This window comes from Fringilla coelebs (genome assembly GCF_963513975.1).
Source record: "Fringilla coelebs genome assembly, chromosome: 11".
NCBI classification, from domain to species: domain Eukaryota; kingdom Metazoa; phylum Chordata; class Aves; order Passeriformes; family Fringillidae; genus Fringilla; species Fringilla coelebs.
This window is the reverse complement of record NC_140037.1, coordinates 5126503-5153236: the sequence shown is the minus strand read 5'-3', so window position 1 is coordinate 5153236 and position 26734 is coordinate 5126503. Positions and strand designations below refer to the sequence as shown.

General features: G+C 58.3%; 1 protein-coding gene across 1 annotated transcript; it reads right to left on the bottom strand.

Moving 5' to 3' along the window:
- Positions 1-6712: 6712 nt before the first annotated feature.
- SPRY3 (sprouty RTK signaling antagonist 3) lies at positions 6713-17150 on the bottom strand. The gene is made up of 2 exons (XM_084213275.1): positions 16847-17150; positions 6713-13271 (listed from the first exon to the last, which is right to left on the bottom strand). The coding sequence occupies exon 2, from the start codon at positions 13222-13224 to the stop codon at positions 12310-12312; it is 915 nt and encodes a 304-aa protein (XP_084069401.1). The 5' UTR covers positions 13225-13271; positions 16847-17150; the 3' UTR covers positions 6713-12309.
- Between the last annotated feature and the right edge of the window lie 9584 nt (positions 17151-26734).

The following is a 26734-nucleotide window of genomic DNA, read 5'->3' as shown; positions in this document are numbered from 1 at the left end:
AGCCCAGGGCTGGCCACGTTTTCATGACAGGGTTTGTTGGAGGGGGAGGGAGAGCTTTTCTTTCTTGCTTTCTTTCTGTCTTTCTTTTCACAGACACGGCCCAGCTGCGACACTCCTGGCTGCCCGTCCCCTCCTCTGCCTCGTTTAATGACAGCAAGTGCCAGAACCACCAAAAATCAGGAGAACTGATGAGATAAATTAGAAAAATCAGGAGCACGTCTTGCTGTAAGAAAGGAATTGCTCCTGCCAGCGCCTTTCAGAGAGCGGGCGTGTTTGGGGGTGTAAAGCCTCACTGCAATGCAGGGACCCATCAAAGGCCCCCGAAGAGCCCTGACAGGAGTGCTCAGGGCACCTGGTTTCTCTCCCCAGAGCTCAAGCCCTTGTGGGGTCAAGTTTTGTTCCTGCACCAATGAGGTGCAGCCCTGCGCTGCCCCAGAGGACAGGGAATGGTGGGGATCCTTCAGCTCTGTACTAGGTGTGTGAGCTGGGATGTCTCCAGGCCCCTCAATTTGAAGGCCATTCTTTTTTCAGGCCTAGATCTTCCCCATGCCATTTATTTTCTCCTTTTCTCTGTTCAAAAGGTACAGCACCTGCTTTCTGTCCTGGCTGCTTTCATCTTCGGAACAAGGAGAAACAGATGAAAAGGGAAAAGCAGGTGGTGTCTCCTTGGGACAGAAGGGCTTTGATGGGGCTGCTCCCAAAGGGAGATTTAACCCAGCTTCCCTTTGCCAGGGAGGAAAACCAGCAGTGAGGTTCAAGCCAAACCATTCCCCTGGGAATGGGCAAGGACCAAGTGTCCGCAGGATCTTCTCCATTTGCTGCTGTGGCTCCCGTCCCCACGTCCTGGCAGAGCGATGGCAGGCCAAGCTGATGGTGCCAATGTCCCCGTCTGCCAGTCACCAGGGCACCTCTTCCCCTGGGGTGACACGGTTCCACAGGCAGAGTCCCTTTCCCTCGGGAAGACGCTCTTTCCTGCGGGCAGAGATCTTGCCTCGTGCCGATATCCACAGCCAGGATAAATCTACTCCCCAGCACAAGCCCAGCCCTCCAGAGGGTGCAGGATAGAGGGTGGCATTGCCACAGCCTCCCCTCTGCCTGCCTGGGCCCTTGGGCCCCGAGCTCCCCAGCCAAATCCCTTCCAACCTCCGGACTCAGGGAATGGTCCCCGGGCTGCCAGAGCCCCAGGAGGGTTTGGACAACAGTGCCAGGGATGGTGGGTGGGATTGCTGGGGTGTCTGTGCAGGGCCAGGGGTTCAATCAATGATCCTGGTGGGTCCTCCCAACTCAGGGTACCCTGTGAGCCCGTGGTTCCAGGATGTCCCCCTGCCCAGGTCTGCAGGGGGAAGCTGTGGCCCTGGCTCAGCGCTGGAGAGGCCAGTGGGTGATCTGGGATTTGCTGCATTTTGGCTCCTGTTGATGGTCTGACTCCAGGGTTATGTTGGCAGGGCTGTGCACACCAGACTTCCCACAGGCTCCTTTCTCCTCACCTTTGTTTCCAGCTCTCCACAGGGGCAGGGACTTCCCAGACCAGGCTCTGCAGGAGCTCAGTCCCATCAGGAATAAAAGCACTTTTGAACAACCCTTGCAGTTTGGGGTCAGTGGCTTCTGCAGGACCGTCTTAGAGGAATTTGGGGACATCTTTGAGTGTAGATGTGTTGATGACCCAAAACCTGTGGGGTGAGCAGCACGCCCTGGTGTGTCTGGGGCTGGAGAACCAGGAAAGCCCCTCCTGCACTGCTCTGTGCCCCGAGTGCTGCCCAAGGACAGGAGTGACGGGGCACCTCATCCTCAACGTTCCTGGTGGTAGTGGCAAGGGCAGGCCATCCCCAGACGGAGGGCACTGCCATGCACCATCCAATTAACCCTTCTGGCAGCTTCCATTAAAAATAAAGGGGCCTCCAGGTCCCTGCTGGAGTGGCCTATTTTACGTGAGCATCTCCTTGGTTTTGCCTCGGCGGACGGAGTTTGGGAGGCAGTTATTTCAGGAAAGGGACGCTATAGATAACTGATCTGCCAGCCAGGTGTCATGTTCCTTCATTTATTTTCAATTACTTTGTCTCTGGAGCTCCACTGAGAATTGCTTGGTGTCAATTCATTTGGTCACCTCCGTGCCTGCCGCGCCTCTCCGGAGGCGCTCTCCGGCGTGGTGTGATCCGTCCCCAGGGGAGGCTGTTACAAAACAGCTCCGCTTCTCTTTCAGCTCCAGCTCAGCCTCTGGGCCACCCCCAGCTCTGTGCCCCCGCTCAGGGTCACCAGGGCCTCTGGGAGCAGTGGGGAGAGCAGGCAGAGCAGCGAGGTGTTTGGGTGGAAGGTTCCTTCTGCTCCTCAGGGTGCCCTGATGGTGACAGCGCCCAGCCCCGCACCTGCAAAGGTCTCCTGCACAGCCCCTTCCCAAGTGCCTCTGCCCGTCTTTACACGCAGGTGACAAGGGCCTGAACCTCCTTGTCCTTTGGCTCATTGCTCTGAAATCTCAGCTGATGAAGGTTGGGCCCATCACGGAATCACAGAATGGGCTGGGCTGGAAGGAAGCTTGAGGATCATCTCATTCCACCCCTGCCATGGCCAGGGACACCTTCCACTGTCTCAGGTTGCTCCAGCCACTCCCAGGGATCCAGGGGCAGCCATAGCTTCTCTGGGTGCCCTGTGCCAGGGCCTCCCCACCCCCACAGGGAACAATTCCTTCCCAATATCCCAAGATCCCATCCATTCCTGCCCCCTGGCAGCTTAAAGACATTCTCCTTGTCCTGTTGTTCCATGTCCTTGTAAAGAGTCCCTCTCTACCCTCACGTTCACCACCTTTAAAGTGGAGTGTCTTCACTCTTGCTTTCCCTTTGGGCACTTTTTACCTGCCTGAGCTGCTCTCCAAGTGTGATCCGAGCCATTCCTGGTGAGTCCCTGCTCCTGCTGGCACCGCTGAGCTGGCAGGGTTGGTGACAGGGACTTGTTGTCAGCAGCAGGGCCAGCTCAGCGCTGACAGTGACAACAGTGGGGACCAAGAAGGGCATGATGTCATTTTCAGATCCGCTGGGAAGTTTTCAGCAGGCACGTCTGGAAAAAAACATCATTTCCCTGTGAAAAAAGGGCACATTTGCTCTGGTTTCAATGAGAAAGAAATAAATAGAAAACCTGGGAGTGACTGTCCTTAATTGATTAGTCATTTCTGCAGATGATAATTGCACATCAAAAGACTGAGATCCTACTGTATCATGCAAATGTCCTCATGGAGAGCAGCAAGGCACAGGGGAAGTGGATACAGGAAATAAACCCTTTAGAAACTTCCCCAGGAGGAATTTGAGTCCCACATCAGGAAAACAGTTTTGTTCTAGATGTGCCTTGAAGAAATATCCTGAACCTCAGGCACATCCTAGGAGCACAACACAGAGAGGAGGCCAGGGAAGACCCTGGTGAGGGGGTCTCCAGCCAGGGGAAAACATTCCTGCTTCAGACACCAGTGGAGAGCTCTGCAATGCTCTGCAGCTGCTGCAGGGACCCCGGGATGCCCCCCAGCCCCGTGGGCACCGCCGAGGCCAAGCTGAGGTGGCCAGAGGAAGGAGCCTGCCAGTGACCGGGCTCAAGCGAGGAGATGGACCTGCCCTCCCTGCTGGGTGTTGGGCAGCATCCCCAGCTGAGGATCCTTGGCCATTTTGTGCACAGCTGGAGTGTGCCAGGGGTGCCCAGGCGCTCCCCAGCCCAGCCGCCCCAGCCCCGCTCCGGCCCACGGGAGGATCCCGCGCCTGCCCCACAGCCCAGGGAGCTGCCAGCCCTGCTGTCTGGCAGAGGAGGCTTGTGAGCATGACTCAGTCAGCCTCCAAAAGCAGCAGCGAAAAACAAGAATCTGCTGTGAGCTGCATCTTGATTTTTAAGCCAATCTCGTGATGTTTTGCAGGGCCGGAGCGTGGCTCTGTGATACCCGGGCAGTGCTGAAACCTCCAGGCATTTTGGGGTTTTTGAGGGTGCAAATTGTCCTTTTTGTACACACTGGAGTCCTGGAGACCCTCCTTCCTTCAGGGAACAAATCCCCCACACCCCCAGGGCTGCAATCGCTGCACAAGTCACCCTTCTGTGGGGGTCATTTCTCATCAGGGATATTCCAAAGGCTCCTGGCTGCCCTCAGAACTGCCCCCTCAACCTTGTGATGCCTCCAGGGATTCCTAAACCTCGCTGAGCAGCTCTGAACAGTGGTGGGCCAACATAAGAATGGCGCCTTGTCTCTGCCCAGAGCAGCCTTGGCTTTGTGAGGCCAGAGGTGTGAGAGCAGAGGTGCCCTCAAGCCCTACCCAGAGCATGACCATGGCCAGGCAGGAATGGGTGTCTGATGGTGGAGAAGCCATTGTGCAAATCCCTCCAGCCTGAACTCCTGAGCCCTGGTCCCTACAGCCGAGGGTGACAGCAGGGAACTGGGCTGGACCCTCTGCCCGGTCCCTCTGGGCTCTGCACACCCAGGTTCCTACAGCCATCACCTTCAGAACGAGTCAAAACCCACCCGTGTTTAATTAATGAATCCTCCCTCTCCTCATCAGCATCCCTGAGGAAGCAGCGCTGAGGATCCCGGGGAGGCTGAATTCCCGCTGGGCACACGCACCAGGCAGGCTCGGATCCGCTGCCCTCGGCGGCGGCAGCGCGGGGGGACGGCAGGAGCTCCTTCCCTCTTTGTAGTCAGCGCAGAGAAATCGGCACTTTCAGGGCATGAGTCATCTGACCTATTTAGCCATCTTAGGAAGAGATGAATGACTCCTTCTGAGGGCTCCTCTCTCTCTCCTGTCTAGACAGCCAAGCTCTGACTGCAAACACCTTCCCTGGCTCTCCTGAGCCCGCCAGGCACATTCCCGGGATGCGAGGGATGCTCCAGCAGGCACGGGGCTGGATCACACCTGGGCATCCTCAGGGGGATCTGAGCTCGGCCCTGACTCTGCTTGCTCCGGGCAAGGGAAGATTTCAACACCAGGAAGGTGGAAATGCACTTCTGGAAAACATGGTCCGTGTCTGAGAAGGGATTCATGGAGCTGAGCTCACTCGGGCTGTGCTGGTCCTGGGACAGGACAGGACAGGACATTTCAGCTCTGAACAACCACTGTCAGCCAAGCACAGCTGGGGTTTTATTCCAGACTAAACCCTCTGGGTGGCTCAGAGCCCCACTTCACGTGGGGTAGGTGGCATGGGGTGTTGGAGCCTGGGGAGTCCCTCCTTGTCCTCACAGAAAATGACTATGTAGTTCAAAGAATCACCCTAATCTTAGGAAAAATCACAATTTTTGCAGGTGTTTGATCATTCCTGGGACCATTGTGACTTCCTTCACACAGAAGGAAAATGTTCAAGGGGGCAATTAACATCTGATTCAGATTACCATGGTCTGTAGGTCACTGTCTCACACTGCAGTTCAGCCCCTGAGCCTTCCTCCACAGGACTACAGGAGAGAGACCCAGAGATGCCAGGGGATTTGGTGGCAGGAGGAGAGGGAAGGCTTGGGAAGGTGGCACTATAGGCACCAATAGGGGTCTAACACAGTTAACAGGAAGCTCCACATCTGGGAATGAAAGTGCTTGGCTCTGTCCAAAGGAAAGGGACTTTGGCACTGAAAGGAGCCAATGGGTGACAAATGGCCCAGAGCCATCTTTTGTTTGAGAAGCAGGGGAAGAGTGAGTCACAGCAGGGATTGGACTCACATCTGTGCTCCAGAGCCCTCAGGCAGATCCTGGATGCTGGGGATGAGGCCTTGGAAACGATTTTGGAAAGCAGGCTCCGATACCAGCAACGCCACAGCCAGGGAGAAACAGGGAACCAGCCTGGGAAAAGGGTTTGTGGTGAGAGATGTGCGGAGTGCGTGGGTTTAATTCAGCCCAGAGGTCGAGAAGGCTCTTCAGCACCAGTCTGGCTTAGGGAAACCCTCCTAGGAAAGGAAGGACTCTCGCAGAGAGAGTAAACAGGTCCAGCCCAAGCCGAGGGGTAGGCACTGAAGCCAACAAATGAAAGAGGAATAACGGGGGTGCCACCAACCATGGGAGTGATCAGCCCCAAATCTGTGTGCAAGGGCCTCGTGCTCTGGAGGTGCTGGGAGAAAGCTCCAGCAGCTGTGTGAGAGAAGAGCTCTGGGGAGCAGAGAGCCCTCAGCATGAGGGTGTCTGCACTCTGGACAGGCAGGGCTCTGGGATCCACAGCTCTGGGATGTGCACGGGGAGCAGAGGCACCAGCCTGGCCCAGGAGCTGCTGGGGTGTGGCCCAAATTCCTCCCGGTTTGGGCTGAACCCACCTCCAAGGTGCCTTCAGCAGCTGCTGGGGAAGGAGCCAGGTGACAGCTGCTGCTGCTCCTGCAGAAAACACCCATGGCCCTGTGGCATCAGCCCCACTCCTCTGGCACTGGGAGAGCCTTTGGGAGCACTCTGAGATCTCTGTGGGGTGACTGAAAGCCCCCAAGCGCTCAGGAATTCCTTCCCTAAGTCTCCCCTTCTGTGCTCCTGCCCTTTGCCGCCTAAGCCAGCCCTTCCTCAGGGATCTGGGGCAGCTGCAGCAGGGAAACCCACACTGAATTTTAGAGGTCTGAGCATCAGAAGGCTCCCAGGGGAGACCTGACAGAGGCCAGGATAATCCCCCCAGTTCTCAATCCCTGCCCAGCCATCTGACACCCAAGGCAAAGCCTAAGCCATGCCCCAGCCACCATGGAGACAAGAACGAGACCACGTTCAAAATTAATATATATTTTTATTGAATAGTTGCTCTAAGTGGGCTTGTGAAGCCACCCATAGAATCACTTCTTTCACCTCAGCAGTGGTTCTGTAACAGTTATCAGCTTTGCAAGAGAAGAAAACCAAACAGAAGAGGGTGCAGTAAAATAAATAGGTTTTTTTTCTTATCTTTAAAATAAACTTTTCAAATAAATACTTTGGTTTTTTAATTTTTTTCCCCTTAAAAGGTACAAGAGTATTGTCAAAAAAAAACAGCCATCAGGTTATAAACATATATTATACCTTAAAGAAAGGAACTGGAATGGAGAGAGCCGGGGAGGGGTCTTTACAGGCTGTACAGAAGGGCTTTGTACCCAGAAACTCGGGATGGGAGCCTTGGGATCCTGGGCCTGTCCTGTGGAGCCCAGGGGGATCTTCCAAGGAGAGCTTTGTGCTGAGGACACCGGGGGAGGAGGAGCATGAGGAGCCAGGAGAACATCCCAGTGGAAAGGGGGAAAGGGGCAAGGTGGGGACAGGCCGGGCTTGGGGTGACCTTGGCACAGAGGTGGGACCTCAGAGGGGGCCCCCAGGCCCAGCTCTGGGGTGGGATTGGTCCTGCTCGTGACGAAGCCGTTTGGGCACAGAGGAGAGGGGCCCAGAGCCTCCCTCGCACATTCCCGCTGCCCTGGAGGCTGTGACCCCTTCCCATCCATCCGAAACCCCCCGTGCCTGCAGGGCCCCTCCGAGGAACCCCAGGATTGTCTGCTCAGGAGATGCTTCTGCAAAGTCACCCCAAGCAGGAGAACAGATCCCAGCTCCACTCCCAGTGTGACTCCGGGAGGGTTGACCAGAGATCCTGGTGCTCGCAGGGAAATACCCAAAGCCAAATGAGCCCAGGAGGTCCCAGCTCAGGGGGGTTTGAGCCAGCTGGATCAGCGAGCTTCCCATGGGCTCCATGGGTTCCTCAGAGGAGCCAAGCCTGAACTGATCCTGTTAAAGACCAAGAGTGAGCTTCAGGGTGGGGGTCAGCCCTTATCACATCCCTATCACAAACACTTGACCTCCCAGTGTCTGAGCACTCCCAGCTTTCTCCAGCCTCGGAACAACCCAGGAAGGAGACACAGCAGCAGTGCTGGGAACAGGAGTTAAGGGCACAGTGGGCTCCTTTCCTGGGCCAATACCACAGCAGCTACCCTCAAACCTGGCTCATCCCTCTCTACCACACTTCAGAGCCATTCCTAATCTCTGATTCCAGGCTTTGGCATCTTTTAGTCAATGGCATTTGTCCTCCCTCCATCAGGGCTCACCCCTGGGGATGGGCAGGAGTGAACTCAGTGGGATTTTATGGGAATCTGTGAGTCACAAAGAGCTTCCCCCTGCTCTTTGAGGCACTGATGTTTCTCAAGGATGAGTGGACAGCAGCCCAAGGACCTCGTTGGCCCTTCCACCAGCAGTGGTGGGGTTGGGATAGGAGGGACACTCCAGCCTGGTCCCCAAAACCCCTCCCCACCTTTGCTGAGACCGATTTGCCAATAGGGAAAAAGAGGAGTGGGACCAAGGGAAGCCTTGGAGGAAGTAAAAAGCATCAGAAGTTCTTGCATGGATGGAGCTTTGGACTCCTGGGTGGGAAAAGGAGGCTCTGGATGGGGAGCAGGAGGAGCTCAGGTCCTGCTCAGCCGCTCCTGCTTCCTGCTGCTTTGGCACCTGACTCTCTTTCCCTGCTCCAATCTGCCCCCACCTGCACATTCCCTGGCAAAGGAAGACAGCAGCCCAGGAACGCTCCCTCCAATGCAGATCCATCCCCACGGGAGAGCAGAGGGCTCCACATGTGGCGCTTCCAGAAGAAACCCAAAAAGACACGTCAGGACAGAGAGAAAGCCCAACTGCTGGGACAGGCAGCTGCAGACAAACACCCCGAGCAGATGGGATCTGACTCACGGAGGGTGGGGCAGGAAAGGGGCTCCCAACCCCAACCAGAACCGGGGCCCTCTCCATGGGCAAACCAAACAGCCTGGCGGCTGAGCTGGGGATGGAGCAGGATGGATCTGGTCAGAGGAGCGTGGGGAAAGCTCAGGGAAAGAATCTGAGGCTGCCCACAGCCTTCCCCACCACGGATGAGCTCGGTGAACAGGAGCTTTGGGTGCTTCTCCTTGGACAGCTTTTGGTGCCTCCCAACCTCGCCTGCCTGCTGAGAGCAAGGAGGGGAAAGGTGCTGAGGACCCCCAGCTGCAGTGGGCAGCAGGAATTCCAGGCAAAGCCATCTCCCCCCATGAGCAGGGCAGAGACCAGCAAGATGAACTCCTCCAGCCCCTGCAGGTTCTGGATGTGGCTTTCGTGTCTGCCCTTGGTGAAAACAAAGCCCTGCTCGGGTCCCACAGCCCTTGGTGCCAGCTGGGGCTCTTGTCCTCTCCATTTCCTAGAACCATGGAATCATTCCTGCTGGAAAAGCCCTCTAAGACCACCGAGTCCAAACATTAACCCAGCACTGTGAGCCATCACTAATCCACGTCCACAGCTTCTAAATCCCTCCCCTTCTACATGTCCTGTATTTCACGAAATGTATCCCCCAGATTTGTCATTTCATGGAGAGGAGACATTCCAGAGCCCTGGCCGTGCTCCTCAGCCCTCACCAGGCTGTGGCACCATTCCCTGGTAGGAAGGGAGCCTCTGCACTGACCCAGAAAAAGCCCTTTAGGTGGAGGCTCCTGGCAGCCCTGGCCTCCCCCCAGCTCCTGAAGGTAGCTGTGCTGCTGCTGAGTGCCAAGCAGAGCTCTGGGGAGCTGATCCATGGGCAGCCTCTCCTCATCCCCCAGCTCCAGCACCTGGGGGAGGTCACCCCGCGCTCGCATGACTTGGGAGGCCGTGAAAATGATGAAGCTTCACATGTTGAGTCATTCCACCATCAGGAGAGGAAGCAATGAATTGCAAAGATACAGAGGTGGTAACTAAATTTACAAGTGGGATCCGTTTAAAAAGGAGGAGGAAAAAAAAATCAAAGTAGAGCAAGTTGGAAAATTCTGTTCATTAGTTTTCTTTAAAAAGTTTCAATGAACTGTTTCTCATTCTCATTCAAGGGAGACAGTTCCTCCAACCCACAGGGAAAAAGGGACCTTTTCTCCCTAAAAATGCTCTCTGGTGTTTATGAAGCAGGAGTTTAATCAGCACCAATAGAAGAGTGAACGGAGCCTTCCAAAGGAAGGAGACTCTGGGAGGAAGTGTCTCCCCACATCAATTGGAAGTAGGGAGCCAAGCAATTATTGGCAATTAAGGATAAATGTATTAGCAATGCATTTTATATTTGCTGCCACAGGAATTATCTTAGAGGGGTTCACACACCTTCAGGGCATCCTCTGAGAAGGTCATGGCCTTAAAATCCAAATGATTCCAGAGTCCAGGCCGGCCTCAGGGATGGACTGTGCCCAGATGGGGTTCTGTCCTTTCCTAATGCCAGGAGATCCCTCTGCATCCCAGAGCGTCTTCCTGAGATACCCACAGATCCTTCCACATCCCCCCTCGGGCTCTGGGTGAAACCAGGGAGAGGATTTCGCTCACGTCCATAACATTCTCCAGCACAAACCTCCCACCAGGCATGGGATTCAACCCCCCTTCCCCATGGAGCCTGGAGTTCAGTGTTTGGGTGCCATTTGAGTCAGGGGAGCCGGGCACAGCCAGCACAGGATTTGATGAATAATGCTTCCAAGTGGGATGAATCACTCCCTGGAACCACTTTTCCCCGCAACAGAGGGAGCTTGGATCCACCACAATTTTTAGGAAGTGAATGGATGGAAAGAGGAGTCCCACAATGAGATTCCACTTCTTCCTCACCTCTCAGCCAGTACTGAATGCCACCCTCCCTGCAGAGCAGACCCCCAGACAATCTGTACACCTCCGTTTCCCCCACTCCCGACAACCTGGGAACCAAGGGTCTGGGATTAGCAATAAACTGACTGGGAAATCATCTTTTCCAGCCTGTGCAAGTGCACCAGGAAGCCAAACCTTGTACCTGGCACCGTTCACAGCAGTATCATGAATATTATTAGTAATAGACCTACCCATCCTAACGTTATATTTATATCTACAAAAATAGATCCACAGAACTCTACAGAAAGAGGCGGCTGGGAGGAGGCGACGGACGGGCCCTGGGAGCTGGGTCTTGGAGAAGCCACGGGACGTGTTGCATATATTCCTCCAGGAGCACCATTCCCTCCTCTCGTGCTCACACACCTGGGGAGGGGGACAGGCAGGCAGAGCCGAGCTCCAGGACACCATCCCGGCTCCAAACTCCCCCAGGTGATGCCAGCGGGGTCACACCAGGAGCTGGCACTACACAGACATGGGGCTGAGCCCAGGACCACCAGGAGTCCCCCAGCCACAGCAACCAGTTGGGGTTATCATCATCCCAGCGGGAAACGCGGAGCCCTGAGCCGGATTGCAGCGTCCTCTGCTCTGCAGATGGCCCCAAGGCCGGCCCCAGGGCTGGCTCCAGCCCTGTTCCCAGCTGTCAGCAAGTGGCAGAACCCCCTCAGTAAGATGAGGACTCGAAGGAAACTCGGCAGGGAGGGGAGGTCGGGGTCCCCAGCTTTGGCACCCCCTCCTGCTCTCCGTGTCCTCCAGCCCAAGGCAAGGTGGCAGAAGCCCTGCTGGGGAGTCCCCGGAGTGGTGGCTGCTCACAGTTGGCTTTGCTGTATTTTTTTAAAGTGAATTCAGTGCTGGTGGAAGGTACCAGATCGGGGTTTGAGCACGGAGCTGGTGCCTGTGGCATCTGCTGGGTGGTGGGATAGAGCCAGGCGGCAGCTCCCACCTCAGGCAGCCCTCCAAGGCCTAGAGAAATGAATGGCAATTTCCAAGCAGCTCCTTGTTCTCAGCCAAATCCCAGAGGGGACCTTTCCCTTGCTGCAGTCGGGCAGGAGAGAGTGGGCTGGGCTGCCTCCGATAGCTCCTTCCCCTGCCAGAAGGTTTCTAAAGCTTCCCACACCTTCTCTTCCTCTTTGAGATAGAAAAACACGGTGCCACCTCATTTTGGAGTGAGCTCGCTTCTCCCAGCAGCTTCCAAGCCTGGAGGGAAGCCACTGCCACTGGTGAGACCCCTTGGCACCCAGCCCCTTGGGGAAAGGGACCTGTGGCCACCTGAGGGGAGAAAGGCCGCCCACAGAAAGTGCAGGAGAGGGAGAAGGAGCGGGAGAGGGGTCTGGCTCCCGAGGGACTCTGGCACAGGAACACACTGACCTGTCTTCTCCCCCACGGACAAGGACCACACTGTGGGGCAGCTCCTAAAACTGTGGAGAGCAGAGCCCTGAGGGGCTTCAGGTACCCTTGCCATGGGGGCAGAGCCCAAGGACCCTCTGGGTCACCTTTCCCTATGGGACACAGCCAGGGAGGGCACCCTCAGCTTGCTCTGCCTCTCCTGTCCCTCTCCTGCATGTGCAAAACCACTGGTACTCCCCAGCTCAGTGCCAGCTCCCCCGGCCACCCAGCCAGGGCGTCCCAAAGCCTGGGGCATCCCCAGGTCACCCGTCTCAATCCTGGAAGGTGATGGTGGGGAGGGCGGGGCACTGCAGAGCAGAGGGAGCCGAGGGAGGAGGGGGACGGAGGAGAGGAGAGGAGGAGGGGGAGGAAGAGGAGCAAAGCCCGCTTCTCCTCCTCGGGAGGGTCATACCGGCTTGTCCAGCGTTTTGGGGAAGGGCGTGCCGCTGGCCGAGGAGATCTTTCTGCAGACCGTGTTGGTGTGGCTCTGGCAGCGGCAGCCGGGGCGTTTCAGGCCGTCATAACCCCGCTGGCAAAGTTTGAGGCACCCCAGGGTGGGAAAGTAGCAGCAGAGGCAGGGCAAGAGGAGGGACAGGACGCTCATGGCAGCCCAGCGGGCGCAGCAGGAGCCCGGCCCGCAGGAGCAGGGGTCGTCGGCGCAGGTGTCCTCGTCGTCGGTGGAGCAGTGGTAGAAGAGCCCCTTGACGCAGCAGAGGCAGGTCCCGTAGTCGAGGAGGCTCTCGGCGGAGCAGAGGCAGCGCTGGTTGCAGAGCCAGCAGGAGGGCAGGCTGCGGGCGGCCGTGCAGCGCGGGCAGCGGCAGCGCCCGCACGCCTCGCACAGCAGCAGGTGCCCGTGCGCCGGCGGCGGCTCCGCGCCCTTCCGCGGGGACTCCTCCGCCTTCAGCTCAGCCCCGCGGGGCTGCGTCCGCACCAGCGAGTGCCCGGAGTGCGACGGCGTCAGGCTGCTCAGCAGGCGCTGCTCGGAGGCCGTGGTGCTCTGCGACACCGAGCTGGCCGTGCTCGAGTGGCTCAGGTGCGGCTGCAGAGGTGGCATCTGGTGCTGCTGGCTGTGGCTGAGGTGCAGGTCCTGGAAGGTGGAAGACGCCAGGCGGTCCTGGGACCACTCCTCCTTGTGCGGGGGCTGAGACAGCGAGGGGTTGGAGCGGGCTTGCTGGAAGCACGCCGCCGGCCTCTCCACGTAGTTGTTGCTGGCACGGATGGAGCGGATTTGGTCGATGGACAGGACCTGCTGGAAGTCCTCAGCGGGTGGGTCCATGGTCTCCTCACAGCTGAGTTCAGCCACGCTGGAAGAGAGCTGCATTTCCAGGAGCCAGGAGACCCTGCGGCATCAGGGCACATCTAAAGATCCTAAAGGATGGGGCAGGAAGAGAGAAAATATCCCTGTTACGTCCATCCAAATCATTGAATCACAGACTGCCTTGGGACGGAAGGGACCTTAAAGATCATCTCATTCCAGCCCCTGCCATGGGCAGGGACACCTTCCACTAGAGCAAAGCAGGACACGAAGGCTAGCTGGAGAACTCCAAATGAAAGGATTTCCAGCAATCAGACCCGGAGTAGTTTTTTGCCTGGGAACACTTAGGCTGGACACATCCCAAAGGAAGGGCTGTCGGATCTGCCCCTCGACCCCAGCGGGCACAGCCTCTCTCCATGCTTTTGAGCCTCTCGTGTCCTTCCAGAGGATTTCCCACCCCTCACCAGCACCTCCTTCTCCTTCCCCAGGGACATGTGCTGGCCCTCTCTGGAGGAGGGGAAATGGGAAGCAGTGACTGATCCAGAGGCATGACAGAGCTGGGAACGGCATCTCCCTCAGAGCAGGGGCTCTCTCTGCTTTGGAGCTTCCCAGCACACCCTGAGCAGCTTCTTGCTCCCATTCCCTGCACACACTGGAAGCACTGGGATGGGGAATCTGAACGCAGATTTTCTAACTCTAGGCAACAGCAGTGACAAATTAGAATCACTGAATTGGTGAAGTTGAAAAAGCCCTCTAAGATCAGCAACTCCAACCATGAACCCAGCACCACCACCACCACCACGTTCGCCACTGAACCATGTCCTCAAGACCCACATCCACACTTTTTTTTAACACTTCCAGGGATGAAATTGAGCCCTACGTTTGGCCAAGGACAGGACTACCCAACAGACTCCAAGTCCTGGTGGACTGCAGCATCCCACTACCCCATCCCCAGCCCAAAAGCCAATTTGCCCCCGTCAGGAGCATTGGGAAGGGCAGGTTTCCCTTCAAACCTGGCACACACACAAGGGAAGGCAGCCTTGGCACAGGCAAGCCCTGTGGTGCCCTCACACCATCCTGCTGTGCCCTTTGCTGTTGTTTTCAGGACACGGCCCTTCCCGGGTGGCAGCGCTGGCCGCAGAGCCTGCCGTGCCCAGGAACAGCAGCACTGCTGAGGGCCGTGGGACAGGCAGGGAGGACTCCATGTGCCACCACTCCCCTTGCTGGCAAGCTTGACCCCAGGCCAGCAGCTCCATCTCCAAACCTTCATCTGCCAGACCTCGCCAGGGAAAACCCTCGGTGGGGCTGGGAGAGGGGAGGGGAGGGAGCAGCGGGCACGGGAGCCACGGGACAGCTCCGGCCCCGGGAGGGAGACACAAAGCTCCCGCTCCGGCCACCCGCACACGGAGCTGCCCAGGAGTGCCCAGAGGATGGACATCACTCACTGCATGCCAGAGCCCAGCACTTCCAGCCCAGAGCTCCGTGTGGGATACGTGCTTCCCGTGCACAGCCAGCTTCCCCGGGACAGAGAGGGCAGATCACAGGAGTGATCCCTCCGTGCCACGGATATTGCCGCGGTGCCCGGCCCGCAGGAAGCCGCCGCTCAGGGGAGAGCTCCCTCCGGCGCTGCCCACGCTCGGCAGAACGGGGCGGCCGCAGCTTTCAAGTAGGTGAAGGGGCCACAGGTAGAATCTGCTCATGCAGCAGAGAGAGGCAGAGGGAAGATTGATTTTCATTAGCTAGGCTGACCTTGAGGAGCAGGGAAAAGCAAAGGCAACTTACTTTGACTGTTCAAGCAAGATCTCGTCTCTCCCATCCCCCTCTCTGGAAAGAAAAGGCGACTGATCTGCTCAGATTTGGGGTTTTCCCTCCTCCATGCAATTCCCCGTGTGGGAAGATGCAGACAGTGAGGAGTCGCTCACCCAGGACACCCACAGGTGATTTGGGTACCCTTTTCTTTCACAGCAGCACCAAGGGGAATTAGGAGGGCACGGCTGACTCGGGGAAGGTTTGCAAGATGGGAACAGGCCAGAGGCAAAGCTCTCGTGGCTGTCACCTGCTGTCACCGAGCTCCTCAGCTGGAAGGGTCTTACTAAAGCACAGGCTGGGGACGTGAAGCCCCAGCACCTCCCTGAAGAGGGAGGGCCCATCTCAGCCTGCAGCTGGGACTGTGCAGAGGGGAGCAGGGAGCAGCCTCGGAGCATTCCCACATCCCTCATGACCCAGATCCTGTCGGGATGGGATCATTCAGAGAACGATGCTGATTCCACCTGGGAGCAGCTGCTCACACCAGCTGTCCATCCCCACTCACCTGGGCTCAGTACGTGGTCATTCAGACTTGGCCAGTGAGATGACCCCTGTGAGGGTCCTGGGGGGCTCCAATCACGGGGAGCACCAAAGGGAGAGACCCTACAGAGGGTTCTGCAGCCACAGAGCCAACAGGGCTGCTGGCCCAGCACAGGCAACCCAAATCCTCTGGACACCTGGAGCTCAAGAGGCATGAGGAGACCCCTGAGCCTGGCTGGGGCGGGAGGAACAACATGAGGAGGAACCGAGCCTGGGGGACACAGCCAGAGAGGAGCTGACCATCGGCTGTGCCGGACACTCCAGATCTGGGGGCAGGGCTCAGACACAGCATCTTGAGAAAGACAGATCTTGGGAGCCTCCCAACACTGGACCAGGGCCCAGATGCCCCCAGAGCTGTGATTCCAAGGTGGAAGGATCAGGCAAGGACCTAGATTCTGGCTGTGGGGATGTAAATGTCCCTGTGGGAACCAAGGGGAGCTGAAGAGAACATCTGTGGGTCCTGCAGAGGGACTGAATGACCAGAGCTGGGACCCCGCTTCTTCCTGCTCCCCCACCCCGGAATAGCCCAATGCCCCCCACTCCATCCCAGCCCTCCATGCTCCAGCCTGATTCCAGGGCTGCAAGCAGTCCATATCCAGCCCCACTGAGCTGAGCTGCACCCCTCCCTGCCTACCTGCCTGCCTGGGGGGCGTGGGGCAGCGTCCCCCCAGCCTCCTCCTCCTCCTCACACCCTGCCTGCCAGGCGGGCATGCCAGCCCCGGAAACTGGGCCGGCTTTATGGCCACCACCAGCCTCAAACATAAAGTTCGTGTGATAATGGGCCAGAGGAAGGATCGTAAAAGCAAATGATTTACAGGCTGGAGGTGGCTGCGAGCCGGGGGCAAGCGGCTCAGGGCGCCAGGTGGGAGAAAAGGGACCCCCTCGCCCTGTCTGGGTGCTGCGGGGTGGAGCGGCGCGCTGGGGGGAGGCTGAACCCCCGGTCCCACTCAGCGCGCAGCCCACGCGGGGGTCGCAGCCGGCGCGGTCCCGCAGCCCCTCCACGCACACGCAGCCCCCGTGTCCCCGGCACTCCCGGGCACCGCCGCGCCTGCAGCCCGCTCGTGTGCGGGACAACTCTCGGGACAGCCCACGCGCGACTCGGACCCACACGCGGCCCCAGCCCCGCCGCGCGCACCCCACGCGTGTGCAGGACCCCAACCCCCCCCCTCCCCGCACGGAACCGCAGCTTCCTCGCACAGCCCGTGCGCATCCAGGGACCGGCGTCCCTTCAGGAGCGGCCCGCGAGTGCCCAGGACCCCCTCCCGCTCGGCCCACGAGTGTCCCCCCGCCGCGCTCCGCCGCCGTCCCGCAGCCCACGCGTGTCCGCGCCGGGCGGACTCACCCCGCAGCCGCCGCCGGTCCATCCGCCCGCGGAGCCCGAGCGCGGCGGGGGCAGCCCCGGGGCGGGCAGCGGGGCAGCCCCGGCCCCGCAGCCGAGCCCCGCGCCGCGGGCAGCGGGAGCGGCGGGGGGGCCCCGCGCTCGGTGGGAACGGGAGGCTGGGCGGAGGGAGGAGGAGGAGGAGGGATGGAGGGAGGAGGGAGGGACCTGGCGCTGCCCGGGAGCATCGCGCTCCCCCTCGCTCTGCGCTGCCTTCCCGGAGCTCTTAACGCTTTACCCAAGTGGCGTCATCCCTCTGAAATGGACTCGGCCCATTAGCGGCTCCGCAGAGCCCCGCAGCGCTCCCCAGGCGCCGCTGCCGCCCAGCCCCGCCGCGGGATGCTCAGCCGCTATTTAAACGTTTCCGTCTGCCCCGGGCTCCGTGTCGCTCCCTACGCCCCCCGGGATGGCCCTCCCGCACCCCGGGCCGGTGTTCCCCCCGTGCCCCCGGGACAGCCCCCCCTGGGGACGCAGCAGCGTCACGGGAGGGGTCGGGGTCAGTGTGACACCGTGGGCAGGTCCTGTCGGGCTGAGCCACAAAGGGGCCGGCAGCGACTCAGGATCCATCACCTTGGGTTTGATCCATAAATCACCGTGAAATGGGCTCAGTCATCTCATAGAATCGTGGAAAAGGTGGGGAAAGACCTCTAATGTCATCAAGTCCGACCTTCTCCCAGCTCACCTCTTCCCAGGAGGCCCCTGGGACAGCCCAGGTGCCTTCCAGCTCCAACACTGCCCAGAAGTCCAAATCCACACCTGAATGAGCCCCTGCAGAGACACACTGGGCAAGAGAGGCTGGGAAGGAGCTTTTCCATACTGAGACCCACAGAACCAGCCCACACACATTCCACTCTCCCAGAAACAAAAAGCTTGCACTCAAAGTCCATGCAGGAGCTGGATCTTCCATCCCAGAGATTTTCCCAAATTGCTGCATGCTCTTCCCAAGTCCCTTGCTTTCCTGCTTTCCTGCCTGTGGCTCAGGAGCACCAGGGGTCCTTGTGACACCCCTCACCCCCATTTATAGTAAAGTAGACCTGGTTTGACAGTCCCAAAGACACAAGGCCATCCTGATGACACTGGACATCACCTGTGGATCCCAGCAGAGCCCCCACCCTCCCTCCATTCCCCTCAACACTTCCAGGGCGGTCACCCATTCTTTCTGGGAGTGCTCACCAGATGAGCAAAGTGACAGCCCCAGCTTGGGGAGCGCTCAAAATCTGTCTCAGACATGTGAAGATGAAACCACCAAGCCCTCAGCCCCCCCAGCCAGGTGCCCAGCAGCACGGGACCCCCTCAGGGTGGGCAGGTCCCCAGGCCGGATTGCAAACACGAGGTCTGAGTGTGTGAGAGCAGGATGGGGACAGAGGGGAAGAGAAGGACCTGGAGTAAGAGTGATAAATCCAGCTCTGCTGCTTGTGGCTGTACCAGATGGGGACAAACTGGATGATCCCACAGACCTCGGGGGCTCCCTCCCAGTTGATGCCAGCAGAAGCACTGGAATCCCCCCAGCTGGGACCAGTGACTCCACTCTCTCACACTGTGCCCAGCTGAGCCTTTGCAGTCTCATTTTTAGGTATTTCTAGGCTGAGGGTTTCTCCATCTCCATGGGATCCCACCAGGGATGCTCCTCCAGGAGTTTCTCCAAGAAGAACGAGTCCCTGACAGCATCCCTCAGCCTCGGCTCCAGCTCAGAGCCTTCAGGCTGAATCCCTCTGCGCTCCCCGGCCCCTCCTCTTCTCCCCATCGCTCTCAGTTCCGTCTTTAAAGGCACAGAAAGATCCGATTGCCCAATTCCCAGCCAACTGCCTGAGAGCACCTGACTCCCGGGAGCACGTGTGATGTCCTCCCTTTCTCCCAGCCCGAATCTCTCACTCCCACCTTGAGGTGCCGGTGATTCAGGCTCCCCTCGCTGGCTCACAGCATCCCAGCGCAGCCCGCCTTGTGCTCAGCCGGCGCCGCTTTATTCCTCACTCGCTGCCGAGGGAGGGCCAAAAAGGCATGAATGCAGAGCTCCCGGGAGGAGTGGGAGGGTGGGAAGCACAGGGAGAATAGCAGCCTCCCGGTGAGTTATTGACCACTGCACCGCTGGAGAGGAGGGCTGGGAACCCGAGTGCACTTGCAAAGCAGGAAAGTTTAGAGCCTCCCCCAAAGGAAGGGTCTGGGATGGAGCCCCCCTCCTTAGGAGGGGTTTTGGCTGTTGGGAGAGAGATGTGGTTCTTCCTGATGAGCCGTGGCAGAGGAAGGTGTGAGACTCTCTCCCCATGGGGGGTGTGGGAGCAGGGGCTGAGCACCCTTCCCACAGCCCCCAGTGTGCCCCACACCCCACCCCAGCCCCTCAGCTCACCTCTGGGATTGGTCCCACTCCTCATCCCAGTGGAAATCCACCACCTTGAACACCACTGGGGTCCTGCCCAAAAGGATGGGAAGAAGCAGCTCCAGGGTGTCCCATTTCTGTTTGAGGCTCTCAGTGCAGGTCCTGAGTGCAGCTGAGAGCACCAAGACGAGTGAGGTGGACATCCCCGGGTTCCCTGCTCCAGATGAGCCTGCTGCAAACAACAGGGCCCCAGCTCCTGTTGCAGACCCCTGCATTTGGAGAACCCCCATCCCCACCAATCCTCACAGACCATCAGCAATTTCTCCCTGCTTTGCTCTTCCCATTCCCCCTACACACCCCAAACACCCCCAGGGGAGTCACTCACTTCATTTCCCTTCCCGAAAAGCGTTTTTCTACATCCACACCTTGGTCACAAATCCCAAGGAGCTCAGTCTGAAGCTTGGAGAGCTTAGTTGGGATTTTAACACAATCAAGAGAGCTCAGCACCATTTTCCACACAGATTTTCCAGCTCCAGGCCTGGCTGTGCCCACAGTCAGACAATTCACCCCCAGGAATCAGCCTGGGAGTCGGCAGGAGAGCAGGATATCCCAGAGCAAGGCTGAAGCTTCAGGGTCTCTCCTGCTGCTGTTTGCCAAGCTCGGGCTCAGGGGGAGGGTAATTCACCTCCAGTTAGAGATGATGCAGGGGAGGGAGGAAAAAAAAAGAGAGGAGAAATAGAACATGCGATTCCCCTGATTCAATCAGCCAGAAACAAGGAGGTGCTGGTGCCCTCTAATTTGGAGATTCACAGATTTTAGGGCCAGAAGGGACCGTGATGCTCATCTAGCCTGACAGTCTGTATTATGTAAAAGCCACTTGAAGCCAGACAGTGCCATGAGCTTTTCAGAAGCAACAGCCAGCACTGGGGAACTTATTAAAGGACTGTGACTCTCCCGAGGTGGGGACATGTGGCTCCCAGCACGCTGGGAGAGGAGGAGGCCAGGTACACCCACCCGGCTGGGCTTCGGCTGAACAGATGGCAGCGCTGGGGGAGAGGAAACATCATTTCCCTTCCCTGTCATGCAGCTCCTTCTAACAGAAAGAGGGATAAGCAAGGAAAAAAAACAACCCCTTCCTTGTGCTTTTCTTTTGAGTGTTCCCTAGTTCCTGGAAAGAAAAGAGAGATGCTGGCCCTGAGATATTTCGTGCCCCCTTTGGGGTCAAACCCCAGGGTTTGCAGTGTAGCCGTGGGAGCTGAGCTGCCTCTCTGGGAGCCAGACCCGGAGCTCAGAGCTCAGCCTGCAGCAGCCGGAGGTGTAGTCATTGACTGCAATGAGAGTTTCCCTCTGAAGATGGAGCCAGGCAGCATAAAACATCAATAAAGCGCTCAGGATGCATCCCTTAATGAGCTGAGATTGTAACACGCTGCCAGAGCCTGCCAGAGCTGCCCATTCTGTCGGGAGAGAGGAGCAGATTCTGCTGGGGAAGTGTTGAGTGGGTCCTGCTGACTCATTGATGCAGATGGTTCCGGCCCCGCGCTGAGCAGGAGCAGCGTCTCCAGGGGCTCTCCAGTGCCCAGGGGGAGCAGGGATCTGGCACCTCCCCCCAGCTGCAGGGGACAGTAGGACAGGGCAGTGGCTTCCCATGGCATGACTCCCCAGCTCCCGTTGTGCACAGCGAGTGCTGAGCGTTGGCTGTCCCTGTGCAGTGCCACCGTGAGCGTGGGCAGGCCCTGGCACAGGGTGCCCAGAGCAGCTGGGGCTGCCCCTGCATCCCTGGCAGTGCCCAAGGCCAGGCTGGACACTGGGGCTGGGAGCAACCTGGAACAGTGGGAGGTGTCCCTGAAGAGGATGGAAACTAGAGGATCTTGAATGTGCCTGCCAACCCAGATCATTCCATTGTTCCATGATCCGTGGGCTCCCCACACTTCCACAGCAGCTCTTCTACAGCACACGTTTGTCCTGATGCGGTCCCTGCCCGAAGCCACATCCCCCTCCCAACAGAGAATGCAGATGTGACTCCAGCAGTGTTGGCTCCAAAGGTGAGGTCCCGACCTGAGCTCCCGGGGAACGTGAGCAGGGTGGGTGAGGAGACACTGGGTACAAAGCGATGTGCAATACGGGCATTTCCTTGCTGGGAAATTGTGAGTTCCATCTTCTACCTCCCTGGGAAGTGTCCAGACACTGTTGTGCCTGTGGAACAGCTCTGGAGCTGGATCCTGCCCAAACCCCGCTGCTGGGGGGAATCAAGTGACAAAGGACTTGCACCCTCCAGACCATGAATGTCCCCAGAAAGCCCTTGGAGCACTGCTTCCTTTGCCAAGTCACACCCTGCCTTTGCAAGACACGTTTCTCACCCAACCTGTGCCTTTGTGGCACCTTCAGCCCTGCCGGGGCTGTGATGTTCCCATAGTGTCTTTTCTGTCCCCAAGCCCTCAGGGCCCTCTCTCTCCCTGGATTCTCTGCCCTGTGCTCCCCATGATGCTCCTCAGGAGGTCCCTGATCATTGCTGGGAGCAGTCACCACCCAGTGTTCCAAGTCTTCTTCAGGCTCTCCAGACTGAACTCCACTACAGGTACCACGTACACCAGCTATCCCACATGTCCCAAATACCCCAAATGTATCCACTACAGGTATCCCACGTACACCAGGTATCCCACGTGTCCCAAATGTCCCAGATGTACCAGGTATCCCACGTACGCCAGGTATCCCCTGTACTCCAGGTATCCCATGTCTACCAGGCCATCCCAAGTACACCAAGGATCCCACACACACTGGGATCCCTCCTGCTGGTGCTCCAGGCTGCTCAGCTCTCCCCAGACCAGCTGATCCATCCACACTGCCGCCTTCCCAATCCCTGCTCCTTCCCAAGCCTGCACACCTGTCCCGAGCATCCTCCCTCACCTGGACACCACCCTTCCCGCTCCCACATCCCTCAGAGCAAACCCCTCTCCCCAGGGATGGATGGGAAGGGCTGGGGGGAGGCAGCTCCCCCCAAATTCTGTGCCTTCAGCACTTTGGGTCCCCGTTTCAATGTCACTTTAACTCGAGCGTGCGTGTGCCGGGGAGCAGGGCTCCGTATTAAATTGCCAAGCCGGTCACATGCTGCTGGGATTTGGCCGTAGCTAAGCAGCACCGCCCCCGCAGTCACTTTTTTGGCTGGTGACTCCTCTGCTCGGCGTAAGGCAGAGCCGGCAAAGAATAGGAGAAACTGGAGGGGGAAGGAAAAAAAAATAAATAAATAAATAAGAGAAAACCAGGCGAGTCATTGTGAATGTCAGGAGCTCCTCGGCTGCGGGTGTGACAGCGGTCCTCCCCCTCCAAATTTGCTCCGTGTGAGAGCCAAAGAGAGGATTTCATTAGGATCTGGTAGCAGGCTATTTTCAGAGCTGACATCCTACCCACAGCTAAAAATAGCCAGTCCCCTCCACGCAAACCATGGTTTCTGTTCTTTCAAATTTTAATAAACCCTGGTGAGGCTCAGACCTTCCCTTCTCCCCACACTTTGCTCCCTTCCTTGGTCCGTTCCTTTCCATCATTCCTTGCCTTCCCTGTTCTCCACCGCTCATTTACCAGGCGTCCTCTTTCTTCCAGTCCAGTTGCTGGCACCAAAGTGGAGATGGAGCTGTCACCGTGGCAGGGCTAGGGTCACCTCCTTCCCAAAAGCACATCCTGCACCCAGCTTGGGGCTCTGGGAGGCCGGGCAGGCAGAGAGGGCTTGAGCCCCATGAGATGCTGCCAGCATCCCTCTAGAGCCTGAGGCATCCCTGTGGAGCCTCCACCACCATTCTGGAGCATGGACCACCCCTCTGGAGCCCAAGATGCTCCAGGGAGGGATCACCCGCCGCCCCAGGGAAGATGCTTGGTGCTTGATGCTCATGTGGAGCACCTGATTTGGTGCCTGATGCTCATGTGGAGATGATCCCAGGATCATTCCAGGATTGTGGAAAGGATCCCAGGGCTCATGACTGGTCTGGGCTCAGGGAGTCCCACCATGAAATTGTCCCACCTGTAGAGAGCAGCTCCAGCACTTGGCCACAGTCACCTCTAAGAGGGCTCTCCTGAAAACCCTGCCTAGCCTAAAAACCAGGTCCCTAAAACCCTGTCCTGTCTGTCCCTCCCTCCCCAGGGCCCACAGAACCACTGCAGCCACTGCTGCTGCTCCTGCCCCCTCCCTGAGGGGCTGCTCACAATTCCCTCCCTTCATTAGCACTGCCACCTCTGAGGCAGGTACAGGTATTTATAGCCAGCACCTACCCCCCACTCCCAGCTCTGTTACAGACAACATACATTTAGGTCTTTCCCAGGCTCTGCTTTACACCAGCCCAGCCTGGTGATTTAAAAATTCTACAGCTTGGAATAATCAACCTCTGCAGAGACCTGCTGCACTCAGTGAATGCATCCTTCCTGTCACAGCCTCATATCCCACCTCTCCCTGGTCCCAGTCCTAAACCTTTCACCCCTCTCAGGTCCAAACAAGATAACTCATCTCTCCCTGGTCTCAACCCCAAATCTCCCACCTTTCCCTGGCCCAAGCCCCAAATCTGCCATCTCTCCTTGGTCCAAGCCTCAAATCCCCCACCCCTCCCTGGTCCCAGTCCCAAATCCTCCACTTCTCTCTGCAACCCAGCACAGCACAGCCTCAGCAAAGGCTGTGGCCAGTTGGGCTCTGTTGGTCTCGGACTGGAGCAGATTCATCAGGAGACACCTTCCCTGCTCATCCCATTTCCCAAAGCAGCAGGGACCAGATCCATCCCCGCCAGCTCAGAGAATGCCCAGGGAGCCTCGCATCCAGGAGCCGGCAGAGCAGGTGGGCACAGCCTGGCACAGCACGGGCACATCCAGGAGGATGGGCACCGCTGCCATCGGCTCATCCCGGCGCTCCGCTCGCCTTCCCCTGTGCCGCGGCCCTCCGGACCCCTGGCCGCCGGCCAGCCAGCCATTTCCTGGTAATCTAATAGCTGCAGCAGATGAACTGAAAATGCATTTCCTGCCACCGTGCTGTAAAAATTTTATTAATGTAAGGAGAGAAGGCAGCGCTGGCTCCCAGCGCCCGGGGCCATGGCGGGCGGAGGCCGGGGGGGCTCGGCGGAGCCGCCAGGGCCAGGGGCTGCGGGGATGGCAGCGGGAACATGGACCAACAGGGAAACTGAGGCACGGGCAAGGGAAGCGCCTTGTGTGGAGGTACAACCGGGCAGCAGGCCCCCGGCTGCCTCCTCAGGGGGACAGACCTGGTTGGCACCCGGGACACCGCAGAGTTGCGTCCTTGAACTGTGACTCGGGAGCACTGATGCTGAGGGCCCTTGTCCCCCGTGGTTGTCCCCTCGGGGAGGATCCCGGCAGCACAGGCAGCCTGGAGGGAGGGATGAAGGCAGGGAGAGAGGGGCTGGAGTGCCCTGGCAGATGGGCATCACAGCGGGAGACCTGCCACACATCCCTGCCCACATCCACACGGCGGCTCATCCACCCCCCGCCTGGCTCCGTGGCCTGGGCTGACCTTCCTGGCTGACAAAGCAACATCCCAGCTAAAATGCTCCATTAAGAACAAGGAACAGCCTGGAGCAGCCAGTAAATAGTGACCACGGGCCCTGATCTGGCTTGGGAGTGGAGCAGAAGTGGTTGCCAAGGAGGAGCGAGGTGCCAGAGCTGGGACACGCCTGTCCCCATTTCTGTATTCACACACGATGCTCAGCGCTCAGGGGCTTTGTGAAGGAGCCTCAGGGCCAGCAGCCAGCTCAGCACACCCTCCCCAGCCAGCCCAGCCCCCTGTCCCTCCCGGGGGTGACATCCCTGTGGCCACGGCAGTGGCAGCCCCAGGCCCGGCGGCTGGAGCCATGCTCGCAGCCTCTTCCCACCCGGAGCCTGCTGCCTGCACCAAGGCAGAGCTAAATTGGAAAAACACACACAATGACCTCTTGTGGAATGTAGTATGAATATTTGATAGCTCTAATGTAATGATATCCAATCGATACCGGCAGGAATATCTCCCCACCACTCCCTGAGCTCTCACTCTGCCCTGTCCCTTCCTCTCTCTCCCTCTCTCTGCCTCGCTCTCCCTTTCATTAATGCATTCTCCACTTTACATTATTTATTAACTTCCTTCCTTTTTTTTATTTAGAAAAAATAAATTAAATAACCGTGGTTATCTCGGACCCTCCTATCTCAGGCTTTTGGGCCAGGCAAAAACTTTTCTGACCTTCTGTCACCTGCTCACCGTTTCCTCTGCTGACACAGAGATGCTGCCCCATGGCCAGGATGCCCTGACACCTCATCTCTCTCTGTTCCCCAACATCTCCCACCTCCACCTGGGTGCCTGGAAGCCCCCAAATCCCCCAGGAATTTCCACCTATTGCATGAAGATGCCTGAAGCATGGAAGGATCTCCCTGAGGGGTTGTCAATGCCTTGGAGAGTGAGGGTCTTCAGCCAGGGCAGAGGGGGGGATCTGCTCCTCTCTCCAGAGGGGCAGAGGATTCTCTCTTGCCTCCAGATGGCTCTGGAGGAGAGAGGAGATCATGCTCCAGGGCCTCACACATCCAGCTCATGCTTCCCAGGAAAAGCATCTTCAAGACAGGGATCAGGGCTCTGTTAGAGATGGAGGGGTGACATCAGTGTCCCCCCAGCTGCCACTGCTTCCCAAGACACCATGATCCAAAGCATCTTCAGCAGGAATCCTTCCAGGAGGCTGGAAAGAGGGCGAGGATGTAGCTCCTCTCCCACTGCTGGTGTCCCAGGCAGTTTGGGGGGACAGTGGGATTTCAGCTAGGAAAATCCTTGAGAAGATCACAGGCTCATTGGGGACACCACGTCTTGACCCACTGGGGTCAGTTTGAAGGAAGCAAAGGACTCTTCATGCGCAAAGCAAGGCTGAAGGTTTCCTGCTCCCCGGCTTCCAGAGTGATCCTGTGCAGGAGCTGCATTTCCCCAGCCCTGGATCTCATCAGCCAGGGCTGCCCGGGGCACAAGGAGGGAAGAGCCACCTGTGTCTGGCAGGAAACAGGATGCAGTGCTGGTAGGGGACCTGAGGATGGGGACAGCTCTCCTGACAGCTCCCTCAGGACCCTTGGAATGCCAGCACTGCCATCCTCGTGTCACCACTGCCCAGCTCCCCCCCACGGCTGGGTTTTGCTGACCCAGGAAAATCGATAGCGGCTGTCTGCCGGTGGCCAGCCCGAGGGGAGGGGACGGGGGAGAGAGAGGGGCTGAGGCAAGGGGGGAGGTGGAGAAGGTGCAGGGGGACCCCAGGGACATGAGGAAAGGCAGCAGAACCATGTGGTGGCGGAAGGTTTGGGTGGAGGAGACTCTGAAGCATTTGTCTCCCACCCTGGGGGGTCCGGAGGATTCCCCCTGAGGATGCAGCCCCCTCCTCCCACCCCGGAGAGCCCCGGCTGCTGCCGGAGCCACATGGAATCCACAGAGACCCTGCCTAATGCAGAACACTTATTGACCCTGCGGAGCCGGGGCCGGGCAGGGAGAGGAGGAAGTGTAGGGAAAGAGCTCCAATTAGCAGCACGAGGCCATATTTTATCCTCTGGAATGG